The following is a 24,360-nucleotide window of genomic DNA, read 5'->3' on the forward strand; positions in this document are numbered from 1 at the left end:
TCAGCCACCCCTCCGCTGTGCCAGGCCTGTGGAGCCTCCACTTCTTCCCCTGCCCTTGCTCCCCCCTACATCCTATCTGGTTGCTCAGGGGTTCCTCCCATCTGCCTGGTTGTTTGAGGTCCCCCACCAGAGTTTGGTGAGCATCCTAGATGTGAGGAGACAGGAACTCCCTGTCTTCTCTCTCTGCCATCTTGGTTTTACCTCCAGGAGTTTTTAAATCTCAGTTTCAATTTCAGTATTTGTGATGGGTCTGTTTATAGTTTCTATTTCTTCCTAATTCAGTCTTGGGAGATACCTTTCTAAGAATTTGTCAGTTTCTTCCAGGTTGTCCATTTTATTGGCATACAGTTGCTTGTAGTAAGTAGTCTCTCATGATCCTTTGTATTTCTGTGGTGTCGGTTGTAATGTTTTTTTTTCGTTTTTAATTTTAGTGATTTGAATTCCTTTCCCTTTTTTTCTTGATAAGTCAGGCTAAAGGTTTATCAGTTTTGTTTATGTTTTCAAAGAACCAGCTTTTAGTTTCACTGATCTTTGCTATTGTTTCCTTTGTCTCTATTTCAGTTGTTTCTATTCTGATCTTTATGTTTTCTTTCCTTCTACTAATTTTAGATTTTATTTGTTCTTTCTCCAGTTGTTTTTGGGGTAAGGTTAGATTGTTTATTTGAGATTTTCCTTGTTTCTTGAGGTGAAGTTTTATTGCTGTAAACTTCCCTCTTAAAAGTGGTTTTGCTGCATCCCATAGGTTTCAGATTATTGTACTTTCATTTTTATTTGTCTATAGTAATTTTTCGATTTCCTGTTTGAGTTCTTCAGTGATATATTGGTTATTTAGTAATATATTTTAGCCTCCATTCATTTGTGGTTTTATAGTTTATTTCTAATGTCATACTATTGTGATCAGATAAGATGCTTGATATGATCCCAATTTTCTTAAATTTACATAGGCTGGCCTTGAGGTCGATCTTGGAGAATATTCTGTGTGCACTTAAGAAGAATGTGCATTGTGCTGCTTTTGGATGGAATGCTCTATAAATACCACTTAAGCCATTTGGTCTAATGTGTTATTTAAGGCTATGTTTCCTTATTAATTTTCTGTCTGGGAGATCTGTTGACAAAGATGGGGGGTTAAAGTTCCTCACAGTTATTAGGTCACTGTTGATTTCTCTCTTTGTGGTTATTAGTGTTTGTTTTACATATTGAGACTGAGCTGCTACTCTGATGGGTGCATAAGTATTTGCAATTGTTATGTCTTCTTCCTGGACTAATCTTTTGATCATCATATAGTGTCCTTCCTTGCCTCTTGTTATATTCTTATTTTAAAGTCTATTTTGTCTAATGTGAGACAGAGAAGGCAATGGCAACCCACTCCAGTACTCTTGCCTGGAAAATCCCATGGATGGAGAAGCCTGGTAGGCTTCAGTCCATGGGGTCGCTAAGAGTTGGACATGACTGAGCGTCCTTGCTTTCACTTTTCACTTTCATGCATTGGAGAAGGAAATGGCAACCCACTCCAGTGTTCTTGCCTGAAGAATCCCAGGGACAGGGGAGCCTGGAGGGCTGCCGTCTATGGGGTCACACAGAGTCGGACACGACTGAAGCGACTTAGCAGCAGCAGCAGCACCCTAGTTTTCTTTTGATTTTCAGTTGCATGGAATATCCTTTTCCATCCCTCCACTTTCAGTCTGTATGTGTCCCTAAGTCTGAGGTGGGTCCTCTGACTAGAGGAGTTCCTTTAAGATTTGTTGTAAAGCTGATTTGGTGATGCTGAATTCTCTTAACTTTGTCTTTAAAGTTTTTGCTTTCTCCTCAAATCTGAATGACAGCCTCACTGGGTAGATTATTTTTGGTTCTATGTTCTTTCCTTTCATCACTTTAAATATATTGTGCCATTCCTTTCTGCCTTGCTGAGTTTCTGCTGAGAAATCAGCTGATAACCTTACGGGCATTTCCTTGTATGTTATCTATTGTTTTTCTTAATATTTTATCTATTTTTACTCTTTACTATTTTATCTTTAATTTTTGTCAATTTGATTACTAAGTTTCTTGGCCTGTTCCTGCTTGTTTTTATCTTGCCTAGGACTCAGTGAGCTTCCTGGACTTTGTTGACTGTTTTTTCCCTGTGTTATGGATATTTTCGCTATATTTCTTGAAATATTGTCTCAGGTGTTTTCTCTTTCTCTTCTCCGTCTTGGACCCTTATAATGTGAAATTTGGTGTGTTTAATGTTGTCTCAAAGATCTCTGGGTTCTCTCCATTCTTTTTTTCTTTATTCTGTATTGCGGCAGAGATTTACACCATTCTGTCTTCTAGGTCACTTATCCATTCTTCTGCGTCATTAATTCTGCTATTGATTCCTTCTAGTTTTTTTTTTTTTTCAGTTTGTGTATTGTCCATCCCTGTTTGTTTAAAATTCTTCTAAATGCTTATTAAGCATTTCTTGCATTTTCTCAATCTTTCCCTCCATTCTTTTTCAGAGATGCTGGATCATCTTCACTGTCATTATTGTGAATTCTTTTTCTGGAAGGTTGCCTATCTCCTCTTCATTTAGTTATTTTTATGGTGTTTTACCTTATTCCTTCATCTGGGACATAATCTTTTGCCTTTTGATTTTGTTTAACTTTTTTTTTTTATTGTGGTTTTTGTTCTGGAGGCTGCAGGATTGTAGTTCTTGGTTCTTCTGTCTTAACCTTTGGTGGATAAAATTATCTCAGAGGCTTGTGCAAGCTTCTTGATGAGAAGAACTGTCTCTTTGCCTTTTAGAGTCCATCTTTCTGATTTCAAGTTCCTTTAGCCGTATGAAAATGGAGAGCATCTATGATCACTAACACTTAAATTTAACATGTATTTACTTATATGTGTTGTTCCTTTTTATGAAACATAGTTGTAACTCCATGAAAAAGAATGTGTTTCTTCCAGTTTAAAGGATATTAGGTAATTGAGAGTAAATGCTGGCAAGTATATTTTACATGTTTCTGGGGGAGGTGAAGGTGCTTTTCCTAATCTTTTTCTCCCAAATTTTAAACATTTTATTTTGTATTGGGGTATAGCTGATTAACAGTGTTGTGGTACTTTCAGGTGAATAGTGAAGGGACTCAGTCATACACAGACATGTATACATTCTCCACCAAATGCCACTCCCATCCAGGCTGGCACATAACATTGAACAGAGCTCCATGTGCTATACATTAGGTCTTTGTTGGTTACCCATTTCAAATATAGCAGTCTGTACATGACCTTCCCAAACTATCCCTTCACTCTGGCAACCATAAGTGTGTTTTCCAAGTGGGTGAGTCTCTTTCTGTTTTGTAAGTAAGTTCATTTTGTATCATTTCTTTTTAGATTCAACATATAAGGGATGTCATGTGATATTTCTCCTCTGTCTGATGTACTTCACTCAGTATGACACTGTAGGTCCACCCATGTTGCTGCAAATGGAGTTATTTCATTCTTTTTAATGACTGAGTAATATTCCATTAAATGTATATACCATTTCTTCTTTATCCACTACTCTCTTAGTGAACATTTAGGTTTCCTCCATGTCTTGGATATTGTCAACAATGGTGTAATGAACATTGGGGTGCATGTATCCTTTTGGATCGTGTTTTTCTCCAGATATATGCCCAGGAGTGGGATTGCAGGGTCATATGTTAGTGCTACTTTTAGTTTTTTCAGGAACCTCCATGCTGTCCTCCATAGAGACTGTACCAATTTACATTTCCATCAACAGTGTAGGAGGATTTCCTTCTCTGCACACCCTGTCCAGCATTTGTTGTTTGTGAGTTTTTTAATGATAGCCATTCTAACTGGTGTGAGGTGGTATCTCATTGTAGTTTTGATTTGCATTTCTCTAATAACTAGTGTGAAAGCCACTCAGTCATATCTGACTCTTTGTGAACCTGTGGACTGTAGTCTGCCAGGGTCCCCTGTCCATGGAATTCTCCAGGCAAGTATACTGGAGTGGGTGGCCATTCAGTTCTATTGGTTGGGGATCTTCCCAACCCAGGAATCAAACCCAGGTCTCCCACATTGCAGGCAGATTCTTTACTATCTCAGTCAACAGGGAAGCCCTCATAACAAATGATGTTGAATGTCTTTTCATGTGCCTATTGGCCATCTGTATGTCCTCTGGAGAAATGACTATTCAGGTCTTCTGCCGATTTTTTGAATGGGTTATTTGCTTTGATGCTATTAAGCATCATAAGCTGTTTGTAAATTTTGGAGGCCTATCCCTTATTGGTCAAATCATTTGCAAAGATTTTTTCCCAATCCGTGGGTTGTCTTTTTAGTTTGTTTATTGTTTCCTTTACTGTGCAAAAGCTTTTGAGTTTAAATAGGTCTTCTTTGTTTATTTTTGCTTTTATTTCCATTATTCTGAGAGGTGGATCAAAAAAGATATAGTTGTGATTTTAGGAGTTTTATAGTGTCTGGTCTCACATTTAGGTCTTTAATCCATTTTGGGCTTATTTTTGTGTATGGGGTTAAGGAATGATCTAATTTCATTTTTTTATATATGCTTGTCCAGTTTTCCCAGCACCATTTGTTGAAGAGACTATCCTTCCAACATTGTGTAATCTTGCCTCTTTTGTCATAGTATGATTGACCATAGGTGCATGGGCTTATTTCTGGGCTTTCTATCCTGTCCCATTGATTTGTGTATCTATTTTTGTGCTAGAGCCATACTGCTTTGATATCTGTAGGTTTGCAGTATAGTCTGAAGTCAGGGAACCTGATTCCTCCAGCTCTGTTTTTCTTTTTCAGGACTGCTTTGAATATTCTGGGTCTTTTGTGTCCCCATACAAATTTTGAGATTTTTTTGTTCTGAAAGTGAAAGTGTTAGTTGCTAAGTTGTGTCTGACTCTTTGCGATCCCATGGACTGTAGCCCATCAGCCACCTCTGTCCATGAAATTCTCCAAGCATGAATACTGGATGCTATTGGTAATTTTATTGGGATTGCACTGAATCTGTAGATTGCCTTGAGTAGTATAGCATTTTGATAATATTGATTATTCCAATCCAAAAACATGGTATATCTTTCCATCTGTTTATGACTTCTTCAGTTTCTTTCATCAGCATCTTATAGTTTTTGGAGTACAAGTCTTTTGTCTGATTAGGTGGGTTTCAGTTCAGTTCAGTTCAGTCGCTCAGTCGTGTCTGACTCTTTGCAACCGCATGAACCGCAGCACGCCAGGCCTCCCTGTCCATCACCAACTCCCAGAGTTTACCCAAACCCATGTGCATCAAGTCAGTGATGCTATCCAGCCATCTCATCCTCTCTCGTCCCCTTTTCCTCCTGCCCTCAATCTTTCCCAGCATCAGATCCTAGATATTTTATTCTTTTTGATGTAGTGGTAAATGGAATTGCTTCTTTAATGTCTCTTTCTGATCTTTTGTTGTTAGTCTATAGAAATGCAACTGATTTCTGTGTGTTAATTTTGTAACCTACAGCTTTACCAAACTCATTGATGAGTTCTAGTAGTTTTCTGGTAGCATCTTTAGGGTCTTCTATGTATACTAAAATGTCATCTGCAAACAGTGACAGTTTAACTTCTTCTTTTCCAATTTGTATTCCCTTTACTTCTTTTTCTTCTCTCATTGCTGTAGCTAGGACTTGCAAAACTATGTTGAATAAAAGGGGTGAGATTGGACATCCTTAACTTGTTCCTGATCTTAGAGGGATTTCTTTCAGCTTTTTACCATTGAGTATGATGCTAGCTGTAGGTGGGTGTAATATAATAGCCTATATTATGTTGAGGTTTATGCCCTCAACCCAGTTTCTGGAGAGTTATCATAAATGGGTGCTGAATTTTGTCAAAAGCTTTTTATGCATCTATTGAGATGATCATATGGTTTTTATTCTTCAGTTTGTTAATGGATGTGTTACATGAATTAACTTGTGAATGTTGAAAAATTTTTGCATCCCCGGATTGAATTCCACTTGATCATGATATATGATCTTTTAAATGTACTGTTGAATATGAATTGCTAGTATTTTGTTGAGGATTTTTGCATCTATGTTCATCAGTGATATTGGCCTGTAAATTTTTTGTGGTATCTTTGTTTGGTTTTGGTATCAGGGTGATGGTGGCCTCATAAAACAAGTTGGCAAGCTTTCCTTCCTCTGCAGGTTTTTTGGAATGATTTCAGAAGAGTCAGTGTTCACTCTTATCTAAATGCTTGATAAAATTTGCCTGTGAAGCCGTCAGGTCCTGGAATTTTGTTTGGGGGGAGGTTTTTATTCACAGTTTCAATTTCAGTGCTTGTGATTGGTCTGTTCATATTTTCTATTTCTTCCTGTTCAGTCTAGGGAAACTATACCTTTCTAAGAATTGTCTCTTTCTTCCATGTCGTCCTTTTATTGGCATACAGTTGTTTATAGTAGTGTCTTATAATCTTTTGTATTGCTATGGAGTCAATTGTAACCTCTCCTTTTTTCTTTCTAATTTTACTGATTTGTGTCCTCTGCCTTTTTTCCTTGATGAGTCTAACTAAAGGTTTAGCAATTTTGTTTATCCTTTCAAAGAACCAGCTTTTAGTTTCATTGATTTTGTAATTGTTTTCTTTGTCTCTATTTCATTTATTTTCTCTGATCTTTATGATTTCCTTCCTTGTGCTGACTTTAAATTCTATTTTTGTTCTTCTTTCTCTAATTGTTTCAGATTTAAGGTTAGGTTGTTTATTTCAGATTTTTGTTGTTTCTTGCCATAAGATTGTATTGCTGTAAACTTCCCTCTTAGTACTACTTTAGCTGCATCCTGTAAGTTTTGGACCGTTGTGCTTTCATTTTCTTTTTTCTCTAGGTATTTTTAAATTCTTATTTGATTTCTTCAGTGATCCAATGGTTGTTTAGTAGCATATCATTTAGCCAGCACATGTTTGCGTTTAATCTTAGAGTTTTTTTTTTCTTTAGTTTATTTCTAATCTCATAGTATTGTGATCAGAAACAATGCTTAATATGATTTCAATTTTCTTAAAATTGCATAGGCTAGCCTTGTGGCCCAGCATGTGGTCAGCCCTGGAGAATGTTCCATGTGTACTTGAGAGGAATGTGTAGTCTGCTGCTTTTGGATGGAATGTTCTATACATATCAATTAAGTCCAACTTGTCTAAAGTGTCACTTAAGGCCTGTATTTCCTTATTGATTTTCTGCCTGGATGATCTGTCCATTCATGAATGTGGCATATTAAAGTCTTTCACTGGTACTGTGTTACTGTTGATTTCTACCTTTATGTTTGTTTGTATTTGCCTTACATATTGAGATGCTCCTATGTTGGGTGCATCAGTTCAGCTCAGTTCAGTCACTCAGTCATGTCCGACTCTTTGCAACCCAACGAACCACAGCACACCAGGCCTCCCTGTCCATCACCAACTCCCAGAGTCCACCCAAACACATGTCCATCAAGTTGATGATACCATCCAGCCATCTCATCCTCTGTCGTCCCCTTCTCCTACTGCCCTCAATCTTTCCCAGCATCAGGGTCTTTTCCAATGAGTCAGCTCTTCGCATCAGGTGCCCAAAGTATTGGAGTTTCAGCTGCAACATCACTCTTTCCAATGAACACCCAGGACTGATCTCCTTTAGAATGGATTGGTTGGATCTCCTTGCAGTCCAAGGGACTCTCAGGAGTCTTCTCCAACACCACAGTTCAAAAGCATCAATTCTTCGGCATTCAGCTTTCTTTATAGTCCAACTCTCACATCCATACATGACCACTGGAAAAACCATGGCCTTGACTAAATGGACCTTTGTTGGCAAAGTAATGTCTCTGCTTTTTAATATGCTGTCTAGGTTGGGTGCATATATATTTATAATTGTTATATCATCTTCTTGAATTGAACCCTTGATCATTATGTAGTGTCCTTCTTTGTCTCTTATAACAGTTTTTGTTTTAAAGTCTATTTTGTCTGATGTGAGTATTGCTACTTCAGCCTTCTTATGAATTCCATTTACATGAAATACCTTCTCCCATGCTGTTATTTTTAGTCTATATGTGTCCATAGGTCTGAAGTGCGTCTCTTGTAGACAGCATATATATTGGTCTTGTTTTTATATCCATCCATCCAATCTATGTCTTTTGGTTGGTGCATTTAATCCATTTATATTTAAGGAAATTATTGATATGTATGATCCTATTACAATTTTGTTAATTGTTTTAGGTTTATTTTTTCTAGGACTTTTCCTTCTTTTGTGTTTAGTGTCTAGAGAAGTTCCTTTAGCATTTACTGTAAAACTGTTTTAGTGGTGCTGAATTCTCTTAACTTTTGCGTGTCTGCAAAGCTTTTATTTCTCAATCAAATCTTATTGAGAGTCTTGCTTGGTAGAGTAGTCTTGGTTGTAGTTTCTTCCCTTTCATCACTTGGAATATATCATGCCATTCCCTTCTGGCTTGTAGACTTTCCCCTGAGAAATTAGCTTGAGACAACCTCCTCGGATTTCCCTTGTGTGTTATTTGTCTTTTTCTCTTGCTGCTTTTAATATTCTATCTTTGTCTTTATTTAATTTTTGTCACTTTGATTACTATGTGTTTTGCTGTGTTTCTTGAGTTTATCCTGCCTGGAACTCTCTGTCCTTCCTTGAATTGGTTAACTATTTCTTTTCTTATGTTGGGGAAGTTTTCAGCTATTATCTCTTCAATTATTTTCTCAGGTTCTTTCTCTCTATCTTGTCCTTCTGGGACCCTTATAATGTGAATGTTGATGTGTTTAATGTCCCAGAGTTCTCTTAGGCTGTCTTCATTTCTCTTCATTCTTTTTTCTATATTCTGTTATGAAGCAGTGATTTCCACCATTCTGTCCTCCAGGTCCCTTACCCATTCTTCTGCTTCAGTTATTCTGCTATTGATTCCTTCTAGTGTATTGTTTATCTCTGTTTCTTTGTTCTTTAGAAATGTTTGGTAAACATTTCTTGTATCTTCTCCACTCTTTTTCAGAGATTCTAGGTCATCTACACTATCATTAATCTGAATACTTTTTCTGGAAAGTTGCCTATCTCCACTTCATTTAGTTGTTTTTCTGGGGATTTATCTTTTTCCTTCATCTGTGACATAATTCTATTTCTTTTCATTCTGGTTGGCTTTCTGTGATTGTGGCATTAGGCCCTGGAACACTCACAGGCTGAGCTGGCTCAGTCTCCTGCTGTGTCACTGTTCCTTTCCCCTGGGTCCTAGTGCACACAAGGTTTTGTTTGTGCCCTCCAAGCATGGAGTCTCTATTTCCCCCAGTCCTGTGGAAGTCCTGTAATCAAATCCCTCTAGTCTTCAAAGTCAGTTTCCCTGAGGATTCCCAGTCTGTTTGCCAATCCCCAGGCTTGGAAGCTTGATATGAGGCACAGAACCTTCACAACAATAGGAGACCTTCCTTGGTCTTATTGTTCTTGAGATTGTTGGTCGCCCTCTTGGCAAATACAGGGTTTGATTTTATTGTGTTTGCATTTCTCCTACCATCTGGTTGTGGCTTCTTCTTTGTTTTTGGAAATGTAATATCTTTTTTTTGTGGGTTCCAGCATCCTCCTGTCAGTGGTTGTTAAACAGCCACTTTGGTGCTCTTGCAGGAGAAGATTAGTACACATCCTTCTATTCTATCGTCTTGAACCAGTCTCCCTCCCTAATTTCTGAAATTGTGCTTTGCCTAAAGCTAGTCTAGGCAGCTGAAGTAATTCAGTTTTTAGGTGCCTTGGGTTGGGATAAGGAATCAAAGTGGATAACAGAGAGTAGGAGCTAGCCATCTTCTTTTTAATTTTTAGTTCAGTCTCCAACTGCTAACTTCTTAGCCTTCTTTTTCTCTGTTTTGGTATTCTGCCTTTGGATCTGTGCTGTTTATCAGAGCTCCAGGATTGTATAATCTTACTCCTTAACGAATTTTTAAAATATCAGTAGCTCATAGGAACTCTCTAAGGCTTTTTTTAGTCTGTGAGACCTAGACCTGAATACAGTGAGCAGCTGTTTAAAGGGTCAGACGGATGGAGGATTGGGAGGGAGTAGCTGATGGAGCCTCTTGTTAGGAAGTAAAATAACCTCTCAGTACTTCAGTGACTTTATCTTTAAACATTTCTTCTATGTCTTAACTTATTCATTCATTTGTTCATTTATTTATTCACAGATTCAAGTTGGGAGAATAAGTACTTAAATAATTTATTCATGCAGTGTAATAAATCTTCACCTCTTGATCTCCTCCATCATCATCGTCTCTCAGAGAGAGGTTCCAATCTGTTAATAATTTTCTGGTTTCTACTCCTCTAGTTTCTGATAAAGTATGTGTGAAAGTGAAAGTGTTAGTCACTCCATCATGTCTGACTCTTTGTGACCCTTCTTTTTGATGTATTTATGTAGACAATGTATCTTACTGAACAAAAACAATAAGTTAAATAAATTATAATGTTTATTGATTGCTCTCTGTTTTTGGAGTAATATACAGAGTGCTTTATTGGCTTCCCAGGTGGCTCAGTGGTAACAAATCCACCTGCCAATGCAGGAGGCGCAGGTTCAATCCCTGGGTTGGGAAGATCCCTGGGTTGGGAAGATCCCCTGGAGGAGGAAATGGCAACCCACTCCAGTATTCTTGCCTGGAGAATCCCATGGACAGAGGAACCTGGCAGGCTACAGTCCATAGGATCACAAAGAGTTGGACGTGACTAAGCACACACAAATGGGGTACTTTGTATTTTGTATTTTATTTAATACTAATAATCTAATTTGTAGGATCATTGTATTAAGTTCATTTTTTTTTTTTTACAGATGAGGAAATTGAGACTGTGAGAATAAATACTTTGTTTAAAGTCACTCTGATTAAAATGGAGTTTGATTTAAAAATCAACCTGTATTTGTCTGTATTTAAGGACTATGCTCCCCATCCCACCTTTTAGTGAGTAATTCCTGCACTCTAGAAACTGTAGTAAGCATTTTGCTTAACTGGTTTGTTGGAGTCTAATCTTAGTGAGGTGTACAAACATTAAGCCCTTTTGTCTTTTTCTCTCCAATCATTTCAAGCATGCTAGAATAAGCCCTCTTTAATACTAGATTGGGAGAAGATTGCTCTGTCTTCCAAGTAATTTCAGGGAGTATAAAGTCCACTCCAGACCGAGTCAAATCTTCAGTCTCATATCCTATCTAATTCTCTGTCCCTCTTTGCCTGGGTCAGGCCTTGGCCTGAGAAACTTGGAATCCAATGTAGAGGTGATGTCATGTATTATTGACTCCTCTGATTTAGGCCAATCCTTTCTGATTCCTTTTCTCTTCTGATGTGTTATATTGTAGTCACTCAGTCGAGTCTGACTCATTGTGATTCTGTGGACTATAGCCTGCCAGGCTCCTTTGTCCATGGGACTTTTCCAGGCAAGAATACTGGAGTGGGTTGCCAGATCCCCTCTAGGGGATCTTCCCTATCCAGGGATCAAACATGTGTCTCCTGCATTCTTTACCACTGAGCCACCTGAAAAGGCACGAGTGAAATGGAAAATAGTGAAACCTTTGCTTGTTTCACTGGTGGTTGTAATAATCGTCTCCTGGTTGTGATGCCCTCAGCGAGATGTATACAGGCTCTGCCTTTACTGCTTCATATTCCCTGGCTCTTGGCCCTGTGGATTTCATTCCACAGTCTTGCTAGTGGTATCTCTGCCCCTGGCTGCAGCTTCTAGATTGGGAAAGCAATAGGATGGGACACCCCCAACTCACCTCTCTTTAGTGGTATTTCCCTAACCCATGAGAAACTCATATTTTTATACCTTATCAAATGATAGGACTGTAGACCAATCCCAGTTTGGCTGTATTTTCCCTGGATAAGTCTCTCTGGAATCTTCTTCTGTTCATATATATCAGGATGGTCAGAAATTCCACCACCTCAGCAGATATTTAATGAGGAATGAGATACTTAACCCTCAGTCTCTATCAGAGTGGACCCCTCTTTCACCAGCTGGGTTTCTGCAGGGAACATCCTCCTTCTCTCTTTTACTTGTGCTTGTATGAGGGTGCGATGGGGAGAAAAGCTATACTCTCTTCTAATTATTTTAACTCATTCTTCTGATTATTTTCTTTCAAATTTTTCCTATTCCTTTGCTTTTGTATGCTGGTGGTGAGGTGATAGTGACATTTAGTCGCTTCTTAATCTCTGAAAGTGATGTCTAGTCTTCTTGGCTACTCTTTTGGAACATTAGGGCATTTGACCCTGACCACTGTTGTCTGCAGCTTTGGTGCCTTAGCTTTAATTCAAAGGAAACTGGAAAAGTTTCAGTCAAGACAAGCATTTTGTCTTTCAGTTCTCATAAGAAATCTAGGAGTTACCTCCATTTTATAAGGAGGAAAGTTAGACTAACAGAGATTAGATTAGTTGCCCAAAGTCTCACAGATAAAGGGAGGACTGTGATTCAAATTCTTTCAGAGACCAAACATTTTATTTGCTTGTTATCCATGCACCATACTTCTATCTTCTTGACTGTGATAGAAGTTAAGATGTGTTTACTTTCAACACAGTTAGTGCCAATGCAAATTATCACTGTTAATTATTCTTTTTCCAGGAAAATTCATTATAAAAACCAATTGCCAGGCTATGGAGGACTCAATTAAAGAAACATTAGCTTTACAAGCTGATATATTTTCTGGTTCTCACCATTTTTTTACACATTGTTTTCTTATTAATAATTGCTTCCAGTTCCAGGTCCACATTCCTTATGCTGATATAAATGGTGGGTTATGCCAGAAATTGTTTTAAAGCTTCAGTGATTTTCAAATGTCATCAAGCCAAGAGTATAAACTGCGTATGCTTGTGTGTATGTATAGGAATGCATTTGCAGAGGCTTTTAAAAATTTCTCTATATGCTAATTTTGTTTTCTTCTTAGTTATAGGGATACAGAAAAGAATTTCTACAATATCTCTAACAGATGCTCCTATGCAGACCATTCCAACAAAGAGGACATTGAAGAGGTCTCAGGAATTCTTCAGTGTACTGCTAATGTACTCGGTATAGTAACCATGTATTTATAAGATTGAGAGAGAATGAGTGAGGGGAGGAGAGGAAAGGAAAGGAGTCTTTCAGTTTCACTAAAGAGAGATTTGAAGACTGTGGTGAACTGAGACCAGGACCTTGTCTTTAAGTGATTTAATTTCAATACTTCTGATGATGTTTAAATGAAAATTACCAGCATGCCATTTACTTGGAGATTGGAAAACATTATATTAAAAACACATTCCAGGTAAACTTTTCTAGATATTCATATGTTAGTATTATTAGCCTCCTGTAATCCATATTTCTCTGGATCTAACTCTCAGTTGAAACTGGAGCTCTTCCTCTTTTCTCAAAGCCTTTGCTTTATTATTATTATTTGTTTCATTATTTCTGAAAAGCCTGGTTGGTGCTGGATGGTGGTTCACATGTACTCATAGTAGGCTCTGCAACTCAAAGGCAGTGAAGCACGTCATCCATGAAAGTCTCTGTGTCCTACTTGTTGAGGAGTGTCTATCTTGAAAATACTAATATTTATGACAGAGGGCTGTTTTTACTGTTATACTGCACTGATTCATGCGGCCATAAGGTACCATAAGTGAGATGTACTATCTTGTGATCTGAAGTTCTTGGTGTGTGAGAGCTACATTTTATTATATGCAAAGTAGATAACATAGCAGGAATACCTTTTGCTCTAATATCTTACAGAGTTTTTTGGGGAAATATACCTCTTTCAATGCTTTTTTAATGTTTTCTTTTGCCTTATGACTCAGGCAGAAATCCTTGGAGTCATGGGGAGTAGTAGTAGGGAACAGCAAATCTTAGTGACTGACTCCGTACAAAACTCAGAATCACCTCCCTTTCAGAATCAGATTTTGGAGACTAGGGAAAACTTGCTTCTGTTTCTTTCCCTTTAGGGTAAGTGCTTTCCCTGGAGACATCTGAGTCCCTCCTACAAACAGGTTCCAAGTGACCTCAGCCCATGAGTTTGCCAGAGTTTTCTAAACATCCATGACTTCCAGAGGCACACCTAGCTTTAACACTCAAACTGGGATTAGAGCCACACATTGACTACATTTTCTCCCTAGGTAACTTTCATAAACACAAAATATTATAATAAGAATATGAAACTTTTGTGAGGGGAGCATATAGTTCTAAGTGGCTTGTCCAAGACAGTATTGGGCAGTGAAAAGGAAGGCCAAAGATTTACTTATATCAATCTTAGTGCAACTGCATGGGTGAAATACTACCCAGACAAACATTATTATTGGAGAAGATAAGAGTTGAGAGTGGGATGAGGTTGGGTATCACCCAAGAACTGTTTATAGTTTTATGATTTTGTATTTCCCAGGACTCTCTCATAAGCAATATCTATTACTTCTGATGCATTGTGATTTTTGAATGACTGGAGTGAGATGGTGTCCCACTAAGAGGAATGCATCATAATCTTGGCCAAGAGATGTTTACTATATATGTTTACTAAAAATGCTCTTTGCTTGCCAGTTCTAAATGATTGCCTGTACCTCACATCTCCTTTCCTTCCCTTATGCTCCCCACTTTGAGAATTGCTGTTAGAGGAAGTAAAAGGTGTACAAGATGAAGAATATGTAAGAATTACTAAAGACTCCTTCTAACTACAACTTGCACATAAGGGTACACAATTCCTACAAGAAACTTTAGGTTAGATAATTTGATGCTATAACCACCAGGTGACACTATTGGAGCTTCGTAGGTGGCACTAGTGGTAAAGAACCGCCTGCCAGTGCAGGAGACATAAGAGATGCAGGCTCGATCCCTGGCCTGGAAGATCCCCTAGAGAAGGGCATGCCAACCCTCTGCAGGAACGGCCTTTCATAATCTTGAAATATAGACTAAAGACAAAGATAACAGCTTTACTAGTCGTATTCAATGAAAGCTTTATTTTTAACAAGTCACTGAAGTATGGATTAATCTTGGTTTGCTTAGATCTTACCTTTAAAAAAAATTACATTTAAAGTCTCCTGTGCAATCATTATGCAAAGGTAAAAATTGATTAACTCATTGGAAAGAAAAACACCATAAAGAAAAGGAACCTGCTTTCAGTTGGAGAGTTTAGCATGGAGAAAGAGTTTCAACTAAAGAAAAATGTTGTTGCCTGGTACTCTGTGGATGCCAGAGGACAGTTTTACAAATCTATGACTTATATTTACCAGCTTTGGGTAGTCTGGTTAGAATATTGGTGGGTTGAAATTGGGGGATACATATTTCTTTCACTGTCTTAACATATTAGAGTATGCAGCAGCAGAGACTGGGGCTTACTTTGTGGCTCAGATGGTAAAGAATCTGCTTGCTAATGCAGGAGACCCGGGTTTGATCCCTGGGTCAGGAAGATCCCCTGGAGAAAGGCATGGCAACCCACTCCTGTATTCTTGCCTGGAGGATTCCCTGGACAGAGGAGCCTGGCAGGCTACAGTCCATGGGGTTGCAAAGAGTCAGACAAGACTGAGCGACTAATACACACACGTGGTAGAGACTAGAACTGTGTTTGTTCACTCATGTGAATGTTACTTATATTTCACATGTCATAAAAAACATTTAAAGTCATAGGTCAGAAAATATGATCAGAGTAGCAATTTTTTTGTCCTTTCAAAATGACCATCTCTATCAACTTGGTATAAACTCTAGTTTGACCATTTACTGCCTCTTCAGGTTAAAGTTTGAGATTAGTGACTGGCAAGGTGTAAAAAGAGAAACCTGAAGAGAAGGAGAAAGATTGTTGCAGAAGACCAGTTATACCTCTGTCATGCATTTGTCCATTGCTTCTTCCCCAGGACTCCCGGGAAATGTAAGCATTCCAGAGTGGTTTATACCCTCAGTAATGGGAAAGAACTATTTCTTGACATCAACATTTTTGCCATTGATTTTCCTTTGTTGACTTTGACTAGTTGTTGTTATATTGTCTCATTATGTATAAATTAGGGATATTAAGTACAGACTAGTCCTTATTTTGATGCTCTGGCATTCACTGTGATAAAGTAGTAAACTCATCTAAAGAGGCTTTTAAACTCTGTAAAAAGGATATATAAAGAGAGATGGTTGTGAACAATGCCCTCCCTACTGGACACTTTTAAAAGTCTTAAATGTATTGCTTTATTTAGTAAATTATTTGCATACCAAGATGATCTGATTTTATTTACTTTTTGCCAAATTTATTTTTGATTGAAGGATGATTGCTCTATATTATTGTCTTGGTTTCTGCCATACATCAACATGAATCAGCCATAGGTATACATATGTTCTCTCCCTCTTCAACCTCCCTCCCACCTCTCACCCCATGCCACCTCTCTAGGTTGTCAGAGACCCCAGTTTGAGTTCCTGAGTCATACAGCAAATTCCCACTGGGTATCTATTTTACATATGGTAGTGTGTGTTTCCATGCTACTCCCCCCATTTTTCCCACCTTCTCCTTTCCCCCCACCCTGTCCACAAGTCAGTTTTCTATGTCTGTGTCTCCACTGCTGCCCTGCAAATAGGTTCATCAGTACCATCTACCTAGATTCCATATATATGCATTAATATATGATGTTTGTTTTTCTCTTTCTGACTTAGTTCACTCTGTATAATAGGTTCTAAGTTCATCCACCTCATTAGAATGGACTTAAATGCATTCTTTTTTATGGCTGAGTAATAGTCCGTTGTATTTTTATACCACAGCTTCTATATCCTTTCATCTGTTGATGGACATCTAGGTTGCTCCCATGTTCTAGCTATTGTAAATAGCCCTGCAATGAACATTGGGGTGCATGTGTCTTTTTTGATTCTGCTTTTCTCAGAATATATGCCCAGTAGTGGGATTAATGGGTCATATGATAGTTTTAGTCCTAGTTTTTCAAGGAATCTCTATGCTGTCTTCCATAGTGGCTGTGCCAATTTACATTCCCACTAACAATTCAGGAGGGTTGCCTTTTCTCCACTCCCTCTCCAGCATTTATTGTTTGCAGATTTTTTGATGATGGGCATTCTGACTGGTGTGAAGTGATATCTCATTATGGTTTTGATTTGCATTTCTCTAATAATGAACAACGTTGAGCATCTTTTGATGTGTTTATTAGCCATCTGTATGTTTTCTTTGGAGAAATGTCTGTTTAGGTCTTCTGTGCCCTTTTTGATTGGTTTGTTTGTTTGTCTGGTATTGAGGTGCATGAGCTGCTTGTGCATTTTGGAGATGAATCCTTTGTCATTTGTTTCATTTGCTATTATTTTCTACCATTCTCATTGTCTTTTACCTTTCTCCCATTGTCTTTTCACCTTGTTTATAGTTTCCATGGCTCTGCCAAAGCTTTTAAGTTTAATTAGTCCCACTTACTTATTTTTGTTTTTATTTCCATTACCATAGGAGATGGATCATAGAGAATCTTGCTGTGATTTATATCATAGAGTATTCTGCCTTTATTTTCCTCTAAGAGTTTTATAGTTTTTAGTCTTACATTTAGGTCTTTAATCCATTTTGAGTTTATTTTTCTGTATGGTGTTAAAAAGTGTTCTAATTTCATTCTTTTACCACATAGCTGTCCAGTTTTCCCAGCACCACTTATTGAAGAGACAATCTTTTATTCATTGTATATTCTTACTTCTTTTGTTAAAGATAAGTTTCCCATAGGTGTGTGGGTTTATCTGTGGGTTTTCTATTTTGTTTCATTGGTCTGTATTTCTGTTTTTGTGCCAGTATCATACTGTCTTGATGACTGTAGCTTTGTAGTGTAGTCTGAAGTCAAAGAATGATTCTTCCACTTCCACCCTTCTTTCTCAAGATTGCTTTGGCTATTCAGGGTCTTTTGTTTTTCCATACAAATTGTGAAATGTTTTGTTCTAGTTCTGTGAAAAATGCCATTTGTAATTTGATAGGGATTGCATTGAATTTGTAGATTGCATTGGGTAGTATCGTCATTTTCATAATATTACTTTTTCCAATCCAGGAACATGGAATATCTCTCTGTCTGTTTATGTAATCTTTGATTTCTTTCATCAGTGTCTTATAGTTTTGTGTGTACAGCTTTTGTCTCCTTAGGTAGGTTTATTCCTAGATATTTTATTCTTTTTGCACAATGGTAAATAGGATTGATTCCTTAATTTCTCTTTATGATTTTTGTTGTTAGTGTATAGGAATGCAAGTGATTTCTGTGTATTGGTTTTGTATCCTGCAACTCTGCTAAATTCACTGATTGACTCTAATAATGTCTGTTTAGGTCTTTTCCCCATTTTTTGATTGGGTTGTTTGTTTTTCTGGCAATAGTTGTATGAACTGCTTGTATATTTTGGAAATTAATCCTTTGTCAGTTGTTTCAGTTGCTATTATTTTTCTTCCATTCTGAAGGTTGTCCTTTCACCTTGCTTCTAGTTTCCTTTGCTGTGCAAAAGCTTCTAAGATTAATCGGGTCCCACTGGTTTACTTTAGCTTTTATTTCCATTACTCTAGGAGGTGGGTTATAGAGGATCTTGCTTTGATTTATGTCATTGAGTGTTCTGCCTATGTTTTCCTCTAAGAGATTTATAGTTTCTGGTGTTACATTTAGGTCTTTAAACAATTTTGAGTTTATCTTTGTGGATGGTGTTAGGAAGTGTTCTAATTTCATTCTTTTACATGTAGCTGGTTGGTTTTTCCAGCACCACTTATTGAAGAGGCTGTCATTGCTTCATTGTATATTCTTGCTTCCTTTGTCAAAAATAAGGTACCCATAGGTGCATGGGTTTATTTCTGGACTTTCTATCTTGTTCCATTGATCTATATTTCTGTTTTTGTGCTAGTACCATACTGTCTCGATGATTGTAGCTTTGTAGTATAATCTGAAGTCAGGAAGGTTGATTCCTCGAGCTCCATTCTTCTTTCTCAAGACTGCTTTGGCTACTGAGGGTCTTTTGTGTTTCCATATGAATCGTGAAATTTTTTGTTCTAGTTCTATGAAAAATGCCATTGGTAATTTGATAGGGATCTCATTGAATCTGTAGATTGCACTTGGTAGTATAGTCATTTTCCCAATATTGATTCTTCCTACCCAGGAACATGGAATATCTCTTCATCTGTTTATGTCATCTATGATTTCTTTCATTAGTGTCTTATATTTTTCTGTCTACAGTTCTTTAGTCTTTAGGTAAGTTTATTCCTAGATATTTAATTCTTTTTGTTACAATGGTGAATGGGATTGATTCCTTAATTTCTCTTTTGGATTTTTCATTGTTAGTATATAGAAATGCAAGTGATTTCTCTGTCTTGATTTTGTATCCTGCAACTTTGTTAAATTCACTGATTAGCTCTAGTAATTTTCTGATACTATCTTTAGGGTTTTCTTTGTACAGTATCATGTCATCTGCAAACAGTGAGAGCTTTACTTCTTTTCTGATCTGGATTCCTTTTATTTCTTTTTCGTCTCTGATTGCTGTAGCTGGGACTTCCAGGACTATGTTGAATAGTAGTGGTGAAATTGTACACCTTTGTCTTGTTCCTGTTCTTAGAGGGAATGCTTACAGGTTTTCACCATAGAGAATAATGTTTGCCATAGGCTTATCATATATGGCCTTTAGTATGTTGAGGCAGGTTCCTCCTATGCCTATTTTTTGAAGAGTTTTAATCATAAATGGGTCCTGAATAATGTCAAAGGCTTTTTCTTCATCTATTGAGATTATCATATGGTTTTTATCTTTCAGTTTGTTAATATGGTGTATCACATTGATTTATTTGCATATATTGAAGAATCTTTGCATCCCTGGAATAAACCCAACTTGACTCTGGTGTATGAGCTTTTTGATGTGTTGCTGAATTCTGTTTGCTAAAATTTTGTTGAGGATTTTTGCATCTATGTTCATCAGAGATATTGGCTGGCAGTTTTCATTTTTTTATGTTGTCTTTGGTTTGGATATCAGGGTGATGGTGGCCTCATAGTATGAGTTTGAAAGTGTTACTTTGCAATTTGTTGAAAGTTTTAGAAGGATAGGCATTCAATTCAGTTCAGTCACTCAGTCATGTCCAACCAACTCTTTGCGACCCCATGGACTGCAGCACGCCAGGCCTCCCTGTCCATCTCCAACACCAGGAGTTTACTCATGTCCAGTGAGTTGAGGATGCCACCAAACTATCTAATCCTCTGTTGTCCCCGTCTCCTCCTGCCTTCAATCTTTTCAGCATCAGGGTCTTTTCAAATGAGTCAGTTCTTCACATCAGGTGGCCAAAGTATTAGAGTTTCAGCTTTAGCTTCAGTCCTTCCAATGAATATTCAGGACTGATTTCCTTTAGGATGGATTGGTTGGATCTCCTTGCAGTCCAAGGGACTCAACTCTTCTGTAAAAGTTTGATAAAATTCTCCTGTGAAGCCATCTGGTCCTGGGCTTTTGTTTTTTGGGACATTTTTGATCACAGCTTTAATTTCAGTGCTTGTCATTGGCTTATTCATAATTTCTGTTTCTTCCTGGTTCAGTCTTGGGAGATTGAATTTTTCTAAGAATCTGTCCATTTCTTCCAGGTTATCCATTTTATTGCCATATAGTTTTTCATAATAGTCTCTTATAACCATTTGTGTTTCTGCGTTATCTGTTGTAACCGCTCCTTTTTCATTTCTAGTTTTATTGATTTGATTTTTCTCTTTTTTTCTTGATGAGTGTGGCTAAAAGTTTGTCAATTTTGTTTATCTTCTCAAAGAACCGGCCTTTAGTTTTATTAATTGGTACTATTGTTTCTTTCATTTTTTTTTCATTATTTCTGCTCTGACCTCTATGATTTCTTTCCTTCTACTAATTTTGGGGTTCTTTTGTCTTTCTTTCTCCAGTTGTTTTAGGTGTAAAGTTAGGTTTTCTATTTGATGTTTTTCTTATTTCTTGAGGTAGGATTGTATTGCTGTAAACTTCCCTCTTAGAACTGCTTTTGCTGCATCCAGTAGGTTTTGATTTGTTATGTTTTCATTGTCATTTGTCATAGAAATTTTTTGATTTCCCTTTTGATTTCTTCAGTAACCTGTTGGTTATTTACAAACATGTTGTTTAATCTCCACGTGTTTGTGTTTTTTTACAGTTTTTTTCCTCATATTTGATACCCAGTCTCATAGCATTGTCATTGGAGAAGATTCTTGATACAATTTCACTTTTCTTAAATTTATTGAGATTTTATTTCTGAACGAAGATGTGGCCCATCCTGGAGAATGTTCGATGTGCTGTATTCTTCTGAATTTAGGTGGAATATCCCGAAGATATCAATGAGATCCATCTCATCTAATGTATTATTTAAAACTTGTGTTTCCTTATTAATTTTATGTTTTGATGATCTGTCCATTGGTGTGAGTGGGGTGTTAAAGTCTCCTGCTATTATTGTGTTATTGTCATTGTCTCCTTTTATGTCTGTTAGTGTTTGTCTTATGTATTGAGTTGCTCCTATGTTGGGTGCATAGATATTTACAATTGTTATGTCGTCCTCTTGGGTTGATCCCTTGATCATTATGTAGTGTCTTTCCTTATCTCTTGTAATCTTTATTTTAAGGTCTGATATGAGGATTGTTACTCCAGCTTTCTTTTGCTTCTTATTTGGATGGAATATATTTTTCCATCCTCTCACCTTCAGTCTATACGAGTCTTTAGGTCTGAAGTGGGTTTCTTGTAGACAGCATATATATGGGTCTTGTTTTTGTATCTATTCAGCCAGTCTGTGTCTTTTGGTTGGAGCATTTAATCCATTTACATTTAAAGTAATTATTGGTATATATATTCCTGTTGCCATTTTCTTCATTGTTTAGGGTTGATTTTGTAGATCTTTTTTCTTCTCTTGTATTTCTATATAAGTCCCTTTAACAATCTTTGTAAAGCTGGTGTGGTGGTACTGAATTCTTTTGCCTGTATGAAAAGCTATTTATTTCTCCATCAGTTTTGATAGAGATTCTTGCTGGGTACAGTTATCTTGGTTGTAGATTTTTCCCTTTTAGTACTTTAAATTTATCCTACCATTCCCTTCCAGCCTGCAGAGTTTCTTCTGAAAGATCAGCTGTTAAGTTTTTGGGGTTTCCCTTGTATGTTACTTTTTGCTTCTCCCTTGCTGCTTTTAATATTATTTCTCTGTGGTTCGTCTTTGCTACTTTGATTAGTATGTGTCTTGGCATGTTTCTCCTTGGGTTTATCCTGTATGGGACTCTTTATGCCTCTTGGGTTTGATTGACTATTTCCTTTTCAAAGTTGGGGAAATTTTCAACTATAATCACTTCAAGAATTTTCTCATACCCTTTCTTTTTCTCTTCTTCTTCTGGGACCCCTATAATTCAAATGTTGATGCGTTTGATATTGTCCCAGAGATCTCTGAGACTATCCTCAGTTCTTTTCATTCTTTTTACTTTATCCTGCTCTTCAGCAGTTATTTCCACCATTTTATCTTCCAGATCACTGATTTGTTCTGCTTCAGATATTCTGCTATTGATTCCTTCTAGAGTAGTTTTTATTTCAACAATTGTGTTGTTTGTCTCTGTATGTTTATTCTTTAATTCTTCTAGGTCACTGCTAATTGATTCTTGCATTTTCCCCATTTTTTTTTCAAGGTTTTTGATCATCTTTACTATCATTATTCTGAATTCTTTTTCAGCTGGTTTGCCTATCTCCTCTTATTTATTTGGACTTCTGTGTTTCTAGTTTGTTCCTTCATTTGTGTAGTATTTCTCTGCCTTTTCATTATTTTTTTTAAACTTACTGTGTTTGAGGTGCTCCTTATCCTCTGTCAGATTTGTTTCTTAATTTAGTCATTCTACTACATGTGCACCCACTATCTCCTTATAATTTCAACATATACAAACTGTAGATGAGAATTTTGTTTTTCTCTTTTTAATATGAATGCTTTTCCAAGATTTTATGAATGAATTTAGAAACTGTTTTTAAAATTATTAAAAATCATAGTATGATTAAAAATCATACCAGAAATTATCCGTAGTGCTAATAGGCAGGATATTTCCCTCTGATTTGGTAAAAATAAGCCCCTAGAATGGAGTCAGCCACTCTTATATAGTGGAAAATGATTATTGAGGGATTTAGGTGGAACTTCAAAGTGATATGACTTGTAATACTATTTATTGAAGATGTTCAAAATATAAGATATTCACAAACAGTCTTTATTATTATGCTTGTGCTCCCCTCATCCTCAGATTGCTGCAGTTTGAATTACTTTCAACACTATGAGTGGCTAGTGAGTCCCACTCACTTAATGGAAACTTCTTTTACTCATTTCATTCTCATAAGCAGGTTTTGCAAGCCTCTTAAACCATCTCCTGTTGCTCTTTTCTCAGGAAATAGTATCACTTCCATTTAATATTGGAAAATTCCTAACCTAGAAAAAAGTGATCTGTAACTTAGAATAAGTGGAAGCAGAGTTAAGTCAGGCTTTTTGCGTGGGCATGTGGGGAAGGTAGGATGTCTGTGAGGCTGTGATGTAAGAGTGTGCTGCATTCCTTATAGACCTCTTTACTGCTTCTATTGTGAAAAAATAATTTTTGGTTTTTCTCTAAGTTAGAAAGAAGTTTATTCTTTTCTTAGTATGTGAGAAAGATGTTTGCGGGCCCATACCACTTCCTATGTCAAACTCATAGGTCATTTTTATTATCATCAGATGGAAAAAAATCACATTGGTTTGGCATATTTACTTTTTAAATTTAAATAACATGTTTGTGTTCATTCCTTCTGAATATTTTAGTTCAAATGAACATACTGCTTTTTCTTCCCCCTTTTTTTCCCTTTTTTATTTTATGCCTTTTATTCATTAAATTTTTACTTAGGTCTACTTTTTCTTTTTTTTTTTGATGCCTTACATTCTCTGTTCTTATCATTCCTTACTACAGATCTCTAACTTTGACAAGATTATACTTTTTATTAATTTGTTACTTAATTATTCTGAAAAATTAATGAAAATTTTAAGTAAGATTAAATTCAAATACCTTACATTCTATGCTAGGTAAGCTGTCATTCTTATTAAACTTGAGTTTAGATGTTCAGTCAATCATAAGTGTTTTTGACAGCATTTCTATCACCATTTATTTAAATTAATTTGGTGAATAGAATTTTATGAGTCAGAATAAAGATGTTACTTAAATTGAGGCTTGTTGTATATGGTGTATCCACCTTACTATCTCACTTCAGTCTTACCTTTCAAAAATAAAATTAATCTTTTTCTTTGTTTTTTTAATGAGCCTGTTCAGTTAAAATACTCATATGTTTTATTTTCCATGTGAGGAGCTATGATTATGTATTGTGAATGATTTTTATAAGTGTTTTAGAGTTCTCTTTCCCTCTTTCTGTTACCTGTAATGGTAGGTAGTTGAAGTGAGATAAGAGATTCCTTTCAAATGTAGTATGATGGAGCCCAAACTTCCAATTCTTTGCCTGTCATGCTTTTCCACCAAGTCTGATCTTAACTTTATGATCAGTTCAGTTCAGTTGC

General features: G+C 36.8%; 1 protein-coding gene across 1 annotated transcript in view; it reads left to right on the top strand.

The window, feature by feature from the left end:
- Window positions 1-24,360, top strand: part of GUCY1A2 (guanylate cyclase 1 soluble subunit alpha 2) — a 273,648-nt gene that overhangs the window by 65,900 nt on the left and 183,388 nt on the right. The window contains exon 3 of the mRNA XM_081543221.1: window positions 12,829-12,950. Within this exon, the coding sequence (XP_081399347.1) occupies window positions 12,829-12,950 (122 nt within the window). The remainder of the gene's footprint in view (window positions 1-12,828; window positions 12,951-24,360) is intronic.

Source organism: Giraffa tippelskirchi, chromosome 11 (assembly GCF_054371585.1).
Source record: "Giraffa tippelskirchi isolate mGirTip1 chromosome 11, T2T-mGirTip1v1.2.pri, whole genome shotgun sequence".
NCBI classification, from domain to species: domain Eukaryota; kingdom Metazoa; phylum Chordata; class Mammalia; order Artiodactyla; family Giraffidae; genus Giraffa; species Giraffa tippelskirchi.